Source organism: Ctenocephalides felis, unplaced genomic scaffold (genome assembly GCF_003426905.1).
Source record: "Ctenocephalides felis isolate EL2017-DRISC unplaced genomic scaffold, ASM342690v1 CF-g0.4_SCAFFOLD_01886, whole genome shotgun sequence".
Lineage (NCBI taxonomy): Eukaryota > Metazoa > Arthropoda > Insecta > Siphonaptera > Pulicidae > Ctenocephalides > Ctenocephalides felis.
In genome coordinates, this window is record NW_020538040.1 from 172,746,034 (window position 1) to 172,758,828 (window position 12,795).

The 12,795-nt window shown below is 29.3% G+C and overlaps 1 protein-coding gene across 1 annotated transcript in view; it reads left to right on the forward strand.

The window, feature by feature from the left end:
- Nucleotides 1–10,703: 10,703 nt before the first annotated feature.
- Nucleotides 10,704–12,795, forward strand: part of LOC113376279 — a 22,789-nt gene continuing 20,697 nt past the window's right edge. The window contains exons 1-2 of the mRNA XM_026616185.1: nt 10,704–10,761; nt 11,024–11,163. Of these exons, the coding sequence (XP_026471970.1) occupies nt 10,704–10,761; nt 11,024–11,163 (198 nt within the window). The remainder of the gene's footprint in view (nt 10,762–11,023; nt 11,164–12,795) is intronic.

The following is a 12,795-nucleotide window of genomic DNA, read 5'->3' on the forward strand; positions in this document are numbered from 1 at the left end:
AAAAAAATATATAAGAAACCATTTAAAAATAACAAATGAGCTAGGCGTTGAACAAACCTGTCCATAATTAGTTTAATTGTTAAATCAATTATCTACTTAAATAATACAGTCGACAATAAATCGTATTCAAAATGCAGATTGTCATTCAAGTCATTAATGTTCGACAGAATTTTTTTTCCAACGTTTTTCATTGTAGTTAAATCACATTGATATTATTACAATATAAACCATTGTCCCCTTCGTTTTCTAGTCGTTGGGAAACACCGAAAAAACTTTATTTGATTTCGATGGCACTTCTAATAAAATAAAGAAACGAATTTCATTGTCGGCGAACACAACGGCTCGAACTAAGAATCTAACAAGAATTTTTTTTATTAAAAAAGCGAATAATTAAAAAGTTTACGTACAACTTAATGACAGTTATTTGCCGAATTAAATTCAGCAAATGATTCGGTAGGATGAGTTATAAAATATTAACAATTCTTGTCGATTAAGATATTAAGTTATGCAATCACAGGGGTTATTTGATATAGAGAAAAAAAACTTTATAACCAGCGCAACAGATGTTCTCAGCCTTTCTTTTTAGTATTTATAAAAAATAACCTTTATTGTGTATGCACAATTACTGAATCAACCGCCCTCTATTCAAACCAAATTCAAATGTATTTTTTATTACATGAAGGTGTTAGCAGCTAAGCATATGTTAACAACTTATATGTTGAATAAAATAATGAATTAAATAATGGACCATGAATATGTATATATTAACTAGTATTAGGTTACCGATATATTCATTTAAAAAAAATCAAGGTGTATGTACCTAGTTGTTAATAACTATCACGTTTTTGTTTTTTCAAACAACTGGATTGATAATAAATAATAAAAATAAAAAAATGAGCATCATCCGTTAAAAAATATCAGCACAATCAACTTTAATTTTGAATATTTTATGCACGGTCTGCCAACTTAAAATCTCATATATCGCTCGATCTCATGCGATAAAGAAAAATGCATGGAATTATTAGCGATGCGATGAGGGATGTTCGCATATTTTGATATAATTACTTAATATAGCAAAATATCAGGAAAAATATACATGACGATGTAATAAATAATACATTTTATGTATGGACGTATTCAAATAATAAATTTCAGGTAAACAATACAGTAAAATTGAACGTTTGCTTTTGTATAAAAAACTTTAAGTATACGGCGACCACCTGTCATCTATACACGGTTAGAAAGCAATTCATAACCCTTTACCTTAACTTTGCTTCGATAAATATGTCCAGGGTACACGAACAAATTTAATAATGCAAGTTCAAGAGATATAAGTCGCAGACGCGATAAACGCTATTAATCAATTGTTCACACTTGTTAGATACATCGCTAAATGCTGCGTTATTGATCATTGTCAACTCTGAAATAAATTATGCATGGATTTGCAGTAGTACTCTGTATGAATAATAATGTTGATTAACTTTACCGCCAGGTGATGTGATTAAACTACTTTTAATAAAGGTAATAAAACATAATAGTTTATTGTTATATCAACACGAATACTAAAATATTTGAGTTTTTTCCTAACTAACGTCCCGTAGGGTAAATTATAGTAATCGCAAAAAAATGGAAATGAACATTTTTGCATACCTTTACGTTTCAAAGATTTTTGACATTTTGGCATACCTTAGAAAAAAAATGATTTTTCGTATGTAGTATGTATGTATGTATGTTTGGATACAATTTTTTGTCCACAATTTTGGGATTTGAATGATTCAAAAAACATTCGATTCATATTGATAGTCGAGCCATTTCAAAGATACGGGCCAAAAAATGCAAAAAATGGCAATACACTTTTTGAGAGAATGGAGTGTCCGATTTGAATGATTCAAAAAACATTTTACTTGTATTAACGGAATGAAGAATTAATTAAATTTTTGAGAAGACAGTAATTTTAGAAATCCCCAAAAAAACATTTAAAAAGTACAAATTTTGTTTACATTTCTGTGAAATCCATATCAAGACTTATATTGCTTGATCGCTAGGCTGCTTCGCGGCGCTTACGCGTTTTGATATTACCGATTTGAATTATTCAAAAAACATTCGATTTATATTGATGATTAGTTTTTAGCAAAAACTGGTACAGCTAATTCAAAGATACGGGGCAAAAAGTTGCAAAAAATGCAAATTTACTTTTTATGAGAACGGAGTGTCGGGTTTGAATGATTCAAAAAACGTTACACTTGTAATAACGGAATGAAAATTTAATCAAATTTTTGAAGAAGGCAAGTTTAGTGGTTTCGTAGATAAAAAAAGTAAAACAAGTACAAATTTTGTTTACATTTCTGTGGTATCCATATGAAGATTTATAATGCTTGATCGCGAGACTGCTACGCGGCGCTTACGCGCTTCTATATTTTGTCTCTAACACAAATATGCATCGTAATAGCTTTAAAAAAATCTAAATTTAAAATAATTTCTAAAAAAAAAAATCGAAAAAATTTAAAGCTTTTAAAAAATCAGGATTACGGTACGGAAAGTTCCGGCAATTTGCCTTAAGTCACAATGCAATGCACCACTAGTTATTAGTAAAAAATGCAAAAATTGAAAGTTTTTGTTAGAAATCAGCGATGTACAGAAATCACAATACTTGTCAAACGAAAATCGACTATGGATGGTCGAGCGGCGTCGCGACGGGCGTCGCTGCGTTCCGTTCCCCTATTTTTCGTTATAATTTTGAATGCGCACACGGCCGAGCTCATATTAAGACAGTCCATCGCCGTGTTCACGTATTATGAGTTGAAAAAGGCTCCGCCTATTGACAATTTGCCACTACAGCCTACCCTATTGTGCAAATATGTGTTGTAGTGCATGTATGTGCGAATTTTCAATTCCATCCGCCATTGTCAAGGTTCGGCGATTTCCTGCACGGTTTCACACGGATCGCCTTTCCACGTGCGTCATTTATATGTTTGAAAGATTGCAGAATGTGTCTTGTTTGAAGAATCTGTGTACGTTAGTAATATCGCAAATAAACACGTTTGCGCAAATTGGACCCACACACGCGATCTTTTTCATTGTCACAATGTTTGTTACCATATTATGAGAAATACTTGTTTAATCTAATGTCGTAACAGATAAAAAATCTGAGGATCTAAAACTATCGTTGGATCTGACCGCGACAGAATCACATGCATCATTGTTAGAGTCAATGTGGAAAGAACCAATTTCCCGAAAGTGATTTTACTAGTTTAGTCTTTCTTATGACCGCTACCCCTTATATCTTAATATTTAATTTTTCAAAAAATTCTTAAATGTTAATCTGGTATATATGTAGAACAGCGGTACCGCTGAGTTCATTGTTGTCGCTCCGCTCGAATCATGTAATAAGGGGTCCATCTAATAATATACATAGAGTGCTCTTCTGATGTAAGTGAATATCCTGCTATGCAATATAAATTTTTCTGTTGCTATTGATTTTGCGAGTTCGCCATTTGCAAAGTTAATTTCTTATTCAAAATGGGAGTGGCCATCCTGTGTACTTATTTATGCTTCGTATGGTTTTAATACAGTTTCCTATGCAATAGCTACAATTTCTTCGCATTTTCTTTTATTGGATCGTCGGGAGCGAGGGTGAGGGCGGTAGTCATTAGATTCACCGGCCGACGAGTTCGCGGATCTAATTAGCATTTGGCCGAGTTGGCCGAAGCATTCACTAACATAAATATTGAATAGGAAACATTTATTTCGAAATCTAATAATTTCAACGTTGATTTTTAATAGACCGTTGAATAAATGCAAAAGTACCTACTCGAAATGTATTCTTGAACAAATTCACATTACTGCATCTTTTATTTAAAATTGATCATTATTGACATAAAACTGATTATTATTGGGTTAAAACATGCTCATGATACACAAAATCACTGAATAGGGTAGAAAAAATACAACCCATACAAAACGAAATAACAACAAAAGCCAAAAGTAAATAAATATATCGCATTTTAGAAAGATTTTTCAGTAATATAACCAATTGAACTTTCACAGATTAATAATAAACCGATAAAAAAATATTGGTGTAATTTCGGGCGAAAGTTTCCTAACGATACTTGAATTCAAATTTGATTAAATTAGTCTTAGATTAGCTTCAATATAACATTATCTTTTCATTGAAACTAAGAAGATCTCACTGGAGTTCTTTTTAGACATCGCTCTGAAATATTGTCAAATTAGCTTATAGGAATCCTTATGTATTTCTGATTGCTGAATAAAACAGAGTTAAAAAAAAATCGATCACCATATTTCATTATAACTGAACTACCTATTTTTTCCATTCAATTGTTTTTTTTTAATATAACTTCGATATCGAGCAGAAGCGATATCAATTTTCACTTTGAAACATAAATCTAAAATGCGTTTCTAAGTGAAAAGCTCTTTTCGGGCATTGCTGCATCAAATTTAAGAAAAAGTCAGTCCTATTGGATAATTATAATAATAAAAATAATCAAATATAGATGGGTTGTATCACCCATCTAAGGAGAAAGTTTCAGCCCAAAAGCTCATAGAACGTAAGATTCTGATTGGTGATAAAGTATAAACATAATTTAAAAAAAAAATTAAGTAGTATAAGAAACAGTGCAAATATTGTATGCACGATGTAAAAATATATTTTTTATTTATATTATCATTATATAAATTTAATTTATTATAGTTTAGTTTAATGCACCGTGTAGATCTATTGAAACGATCCATAAAACTCCGTTATCACGTTTTCTTCAAGTTTTGGAAGCTCAAAATTATATAGAAATATTACATAAACATGTTACATGTTAAATATTGTTACTCATTATTATTTTTACTTATGTAAATTTAATAAACGTCAGAAACATATGGATTATTGTTAACTTTTCAATCATATTAATACATTAAATAAATATAATATTTACCTTATAATATCTGAAACCAGTATTGAAATTTCTATGAAATACATTTGAAACAATATAATGGATAAATATTTCATAAACTTATTCAACAAGCAACTGGTTATAAAAAATACACCTTAATCTTTCAAAATTCATACTCGGATGTCCAAATACTAGACCGGTATAGAAATTTATATGAAATACCTTTGAAACAATATAATAGAAATATATTTCATAAACATATCTGCAAGCAATTCGTAATAAAGAAATGCAGCTTATTTTAAAAAAAATTCATACCTGGACTTTCAAATACTGGATTGGCATTTGATTTAGACATAATAAGTACCACCGAAAATTTGCTGATGTTTCATAATGGAATTAGTGCCGATATTAAATTTAAAAAAAATCCTTAAAAATTAATAAAGATCGAAAATATTTAAAATAAATAAAATGACGTTTAATAAAGTATGTACCGTATATTTTCATATAAGGAATCATCAATAGGTTTTAACATCTTCATATAGTAACAAAAAAAGAAAAATTTCGCGTGCTTTTATTTCACCGTATATTAATATATTCATATGTATATATATATATATATATATATATATATATATAATATTTACAAATGAGCAATAATTTTCAGGCACCCCTGAATCGATAAAGTGTCGGCTAGCCGCTAACGGCTGAGACGTGCCGCTATTTGCAATCCTCAAACCCCTTTCGTTGGCCCAACTGTGATTATATTTTATGAGTTCACGTTAAAAAAAACTCAAGAAAAGTTTTTAGCGGTTTTTATCTTGGGGGATGAATCTTCGAATTGTTTTGCATTTTACAATAACTTTATTTTTGAAGTCTGCCCACGATGTTTATGCGAGTTTTCGTACATTTCTTAAAGTAGCATGCAATTTGGATGATTTGCATTATGATGAGATTATTAACGCGTGAATTAAATTGGAAATACTTCTCAATAATTATTAATTTATTTTATGTATACTTTGCAATATATACAAATATCGTGTAAAAGGTAAAATGCAAAAATTCATTAGTACTTACTTATTTTGGAGTTCACATTTGATAAAAATTCAATTTTCAAATTAATACATTTTGTAATTTAAGTGTAGATTGATTAAATTAAACTAGATACGAACTTAAAAAAATAGCAAAAACATAATAACAAAATAATATTTTTATTTATTAATTATATACCAAGATTATGTTCCTATTTTGAAATGGGAATTAATTATGCTCTGCATAATTTAATTACATTAAAAAAACAAATTCCAAATTAATAAATTTTATAAATTTCGTATTAATTTACAATTATAGAAAATTCGTATTAAATTACACAAGATACGAAACTTAAAAAATCTTAAAAATAATTGCAAAAATATTTTTTTTTTAATTATATAAAATTATTATGTTTCCATTTGAAAATGGGAATTTAATAATCACTTTTACATTACAAAATTTTATAAGTTAAGTCATATTAAATTAAACAATATACGAAATTTAAAAAAATAGTAAAAATATTTGGAAACTTTTTTTTACATTGCGCGATAAGTTTTAATTTTATTTTTAGTTCTCTCTACATATACTTTATAAAAGAAATAATCGTAAAAAAGTGTTAATAAACCATTTAATTTATTACGACTGGTTTAATAGGTTAGGTTAAATACTATAGTTTGAGAAAACGAATGGAAAATAAATCATGTTTGCAACAATATTTTTACATTGACCCAGATTATACAGCTTGGTAAGTCAATAATCTTTGCAAATACCGACTTCAAATCATCTTGAACTAAACAGAATTCAATCACATATATGGTATTATTTGAATCTCAAGGATTTTTGATTAAAACGTGAAGTCTAAAGATAATTGTACCAAAATAGTTATTTTAGTTGTATCTGGTAATATATCAGTTATTTGTTATTTCAAATTTGCTAAATGTCCTTAACTGGACAGTTGTAAATATAGTATCGAATAAAAAAAAATGTTATTATATTTTAATATTAACGGCGAAAATCAATAAGTTTATCTATTGTTAATAATAACAGTGAAAAATTACCGACTGGTTCGAACATCAAAAACAAATAAAAATCAACATTTATTGCTTAAAATAACATTGAATCTTTTATAATCTAATTCCTATTCACACCTTGATAAACTGTGAAACAAGAAGGGTGAGCGCCCAGTCACGCGCAAATTATTTAACAAAATACCAATTTATTAATTGCTTCGTTAATGCTTCGAAAAGCTTCTCTGTAAAGTCAATAAATAAAAGTAATATGAACGGAATATAAGCTGACAATAAAAAATATCAGAAAAAATGCTCATAACTTCTCAAACTAAACGCATTGGGGTGAAAATCGCCAATGCAATAATTCAGTCCGCGAGCGAAGGGCGTTATAAACGGGGATGGCGCACTGTACGTGGTAAAAATTCTAACCGACCTCGAGCGAAATAATGGGAATCGGTCGAATGAATGAAGTTTTCAAGCGATATTGAACAGCACCTTAAAACGAGAGCTACCGTTTTCGCAAAAATAAACGGTCATTAAGAGTTGCCTGCCAGTTCATGGTGGTTTTGCTCTTTTTTTGACGTAACAATGCTCCAGAAATCATGTAACTTTTTATAAACGTGATGATTTTTTAAATGCCTTGAGTAGGTAGGTACTATAGGAAAAAATCCAATTATTACGATTTGGGTAACCGACAAATTAATTGTAATTGAAAATCATGTACAGAATTATAAATAAATACTAAATAACAGTATGTCATTTAAAATATCATATAAACATGTGTACAGCAAGGAGAATGCGATCACTATATTTTGCTCATTCGGTCAAGGAAGTAGACTAGGTAACGTTTGATGTTTTAGTGCTTCGTCTAGTCTATTTTTCAATTATTAAGAGCATGAAATTTGAGATTGTTGCACACCTTGACGCCAAACTATTTTCAAACCACAGAAATAACATAATTTATTATTATCATCTACCGCCAACTTGAGATCAATTATGCACCAAACATATGATAATAAATTTTGAGCCATTTTTATATATGACAAATAAAAAATTGTCGTTTATATATACATATACATGTATATATATATATATATATATATATATATATATGTACTCTGCCTTAAGGCAGGTCCATAAGCTGAGATACACTCCAACTCGAATTAAGAAAGAAGAATATAGGAGATTTTTGACTACGATTACACACTGCAGTGCCCGAAATGGGCTATTTTCAATTAGAAATATATTTGTGATTTATATTTTCAAGTGAAACTTGATATCCTAAATGATACCTGTTGTGCTGACATCCTAAATGATGTGACTTTATAAATGGCCACCCAAATGGTTGTGCTATTTCTATGATAAATTTGAATTATTACAATTGTGCCTTATTGTAATTGTATTTACTTAGACATATATTGCTATCTATTTTTTTCAAAAAAAAGATATTACTACTGCTTGACATCAACCGGTCCGAGACATGTATCGAACTTAGAACCTCTGATTCTAATTGCAAGTTAAGTGTGATATGATTCGTGATTTATTTAATCGGACATGTAAATGTGAAATGTTTAAATACCTATAATTAGATATGACAATAGTAATATTGAAAATGAGTGTAAGTGTTAGTTCATTCTGGATTTATAGAACGAGGGAGTTCTAAATCTAAACGCGTTTTATGTATCAAAATGTTCTTGCCAATTATACTATTCTATTATAAAGAGAACTAGCAAAACAAGTTCTAAAGCGATATTAATCAATGATGAAAGTGAACGTAACATTTCCTATGTATGTTAACTTATATATTATTACAAAACTACAAATACAAATCCATATAAGCATGTATATATATATATATATATATATATAATATATATATATATTATAATATATGTATTAAAATATTATCAGAACGTGGATTGAATAAAAAATTAAAACATAAATTGAATTCTAATAAATATTCAAATTCACTAAGCAAAACTTTGCTTGGAAACGAATTGGAGTAATCTTCAACAGAATTTCCTATGTTACACTTATATACAATATTTTATAAATTACAAGAGTTGCTATTTCCGTAAGAACTAATCGAATTAATAGTTTTTCCTTTACCCGTTGCTGCGCATAAATCATGCAAGCGTTTCCTTCTCAGGAGAAATGAAAAAGCATTATTAAAAATACTGCAAATAAACAATGCTAAAACTGTATAAAAAGTACAAAACGAAAACTTTCTTTATGAAACTTTTAGATTGAATAATATACTTGGCAAACGGGCACCGGCATACTTATACTATGATGATGTACATTATTACAAAATTCCAAGAGCAATGATAACTTTTAAAAAATTACTGAATCAAATTTTTGCACAGATAATAAAACAACAACAGAAAAACTGAAAGGAAAGTTTGATGCTAATGGTCGGCGAGTTCGTTATTGTGGTTCTGGTTTATTTTGTTTTGACTTTATTCAACTGTTTGTATGAAATATTTTAATGGTATTACAAATACAAGCTCATTCCTAAGATAAATGATATAACAAGCATATAAAATTTACTTTTTAATGACGTTCGTAATTTTCAATATTATATATAAATTATTCTGCGTTAGATGGTAAAAATACAAAAACGACCTACATTTTTTTATATAACAATCTTCAATTAAAAAAAAGCTTCACACATGATGAAAATTAACAATAAAATACTACTTTTTATTTTAATAAAAACTTAAGAGTCCTATAAGCTGTTGGACTATTTTGACTTAACACTACATTATTTTTTTTAGATGGCAATCTAATCAGTTGTCGCATCTCTATGTCATACATCTTTATTTATTTTATTACTATTTATGTAATAGGACAAATATTTTATTGATGCAGCAATGCCGGATAAAAGCTATTTTCACTTGAAAACATATTGCTATCTAAATTTCCAAGTAAAAACCGATGTCACTACTGCTTGACATCAGGTTTCTTAAAGCGCAATAAACGTCTGATGCAAGTCCAGTCCCTCTAGCCACTTACCCACGAATAATAAAATATAATTTTCCATGCATGTTTTAATTATATTTAAAATTTAATATTTATTCGTACATATTCGCGCCAATATAATTTTACCCACTCTCAAACTAATAATAAAAATGTAAAAACAAAATTAATAATTTGCAACCAAAATTATTTATAAAAAGCGCCTATAGCAGAAACAAAATAAATAAAGGACAGATACAGCTAATTGACTGTAAAAGTAGAAGATTTGTGTACAACTTTTCTGTTCAAAGAAAAAAGCATCGCAACAATATTCATTAATTATTAAAACTCGTCAATGCTTCAATTAGCCCGTAAACGCGCAGCGACTGGCAGCATTTTACTCCTCCGTTTCTAATGACATTACATGCATTCAGCTTGATGATCTGCACGGCTATTTGTCGTCATGCTATTTTTTTCATTTATACTTTGAGCATTAAAATAGTTTCTAAGGTATAATACATATAATAGATGCATATATAAAAATATTTTTTTTTATTTATATGAATCAGACACATGGACTCTAAGCAAGACCGACAAAAACTATCTGGAGAGTTTTGAAATGTTGTGCTGGAGACGAATGGAGAAGATAAAATGGACAGATATGGCGGACACGTCGGAGATCGTTGGTTCGATTCTTGGCATGTTATAAAAAAAATAATCAATTGTATTGACGAATTTGTATATGATAATACACTTGCAATTGAATACATTAGTACATGAAGTATGTAAATATGGAAGAAGTATGGACAATCCAGCATCAAGTAACGACATAATTAGAAGAAGAAGTAATGGTATTAAAAGTAAGTAGAGAGAAGAAAGAAGAAGATGAAAGAAAAAAAAATCAGAAAAGAAGAAGGGTATAAAAGTAATGATGTATGTGGCTAAATGCTTGAGGAAAGGCCAAAAAAAACAAAATAAATAATAAGAAGGTGACAGATAAGGTAACAAGTGAAAAAGAAGAATAGTGGGCAAAGAAAGAACTCTACTGAGCATCCTGGAATGGAAAGGGAACTATATTGGACCCATTCTGCTAAAAAGTGACATGACATGACATTGCCCAAGGTAACTTAGAAGGATTAAAAGGAATGGGAAGAAGAAGAGTGCAAATGATTGATAACTTGCGCAAAAAGAAAAGATACAGGGAAGTGAAAACCGAAGCACAGGACCAGGAAGCACGGAAGCAGAAGTATGGTAAACAAATTGTATAAAAGTGTAATGGTAATGGGAATAATAAACAAGGGAGGGAAATATTAAAAAATATGAAGTAACTATGAACATCCTCTTATTGGATAAAAACTTTAAATTTACTCGAATAGCATTTTTTTTTAAATATTTTCATAACTAACGAAACAGTCTCTGGGTAATTGCTTTGTGAATCTAAATCTTTCTCGAATGAACTTGATCTCACACAATAAATTCAAAAAAAAAAAATACTCGAAGCATTAAAAAAAAAGTTCAATGATTAACGCACGGATACTAAATATACCCTTTATATACCTATATATATTTCGTATCTGTGTATAAAATTATGTTCGAGATCTTTACAAGTGTATTATATGCTATATAACGTGTTTACGGGATTTCCTAGTGACAAGCTTCTTTTTAAATGGCAATATATTCTCCCCTTCAGCGAGGCATTTTTTTTATTCCGTAATAATGAAAGCAACCCTTTTCGTTTCGATCTAAATGTTCGTTTATGTTAAATGTAAAACATCGTCTCACTTAAACATTAAAACGCGATGTGATCTGATATTTGTTGTACACATGTAAATAAACATTTTAATTCATAATATTTATAGTTGACATTAATAACAGTGATATCAAACTGCAAACATATAAATCATCGGTGTATAGCTGAATATTATTTGTTCGTTTCGAATTTTCTGTTAGACTTTTAACAAAATTACTTTAGAAATATTTGAAATCGTAAGTTGCTATTGAAACGTCATAATCTAAATTAAATGTCAAGTCATCGCGTGGTCGGCTCTTTTAAACATCCCTCTAGTTTTTTCAGAAAGCGGATAATGTTGATTGCCTTAGTGCTTGTATGCAATGAATAAAATGAGGAACAACCACCCTCTCTTTGTACGTTCTACATGTAAATTTCTGTACAGCAAAACATATAATCATTTATGGTTAGCCCGTCTTATTCTCGGATATCGATCCTATTCGAACTTTATTATAAAAAGAAAACATCCGCTAAGAAAAGTATGTACGAGCAAAAGCATTGGAAATTCCAACGGCCCCAAATAAGTGACTCGAAATTGCGTTGCCCTATACCAAAGTAGAAAAAGAGGGTGGGGGTGACAATATTAAATATTCCGTATAACATAACGATTGAAATGCCTTATGTGTATATACATTGTTTATTAAATAAGTACATTTTTATTACACTAAAACATCCCAGAACGCTTTCAAGAAAATGATACCTCCCTCGCCAAAATAACGGTATAATAACTAGTTGCAAGTAGAATTTTGCCTTAAGGCAAGTTGCATTAACTTCCCGATATGTATACATAATCAACTTAATCAATGAGAATCGAGATTCAGCTATTTAGATAAAATTAGATTAAATTCAACTGTTTATCAAAAATAGAATTTTTGCTTTCACTAAAGAATATCAATACGATGGGCAATTAATGTATTTTAAACATACTTATTATATATGTAATTGTTCTTAAAACCGCAATCAGTAGCTGCCAACAAAGCACTAAAAAACGTACATATACTTCGGCACAGATTCTGATTAGAATTGCTCAAGTTCTTGGCAAAATGGTAAATTTAGATGTTTTTTTATAAATCAACCGCTTATCGTAGGCCTATAATATTTTAGT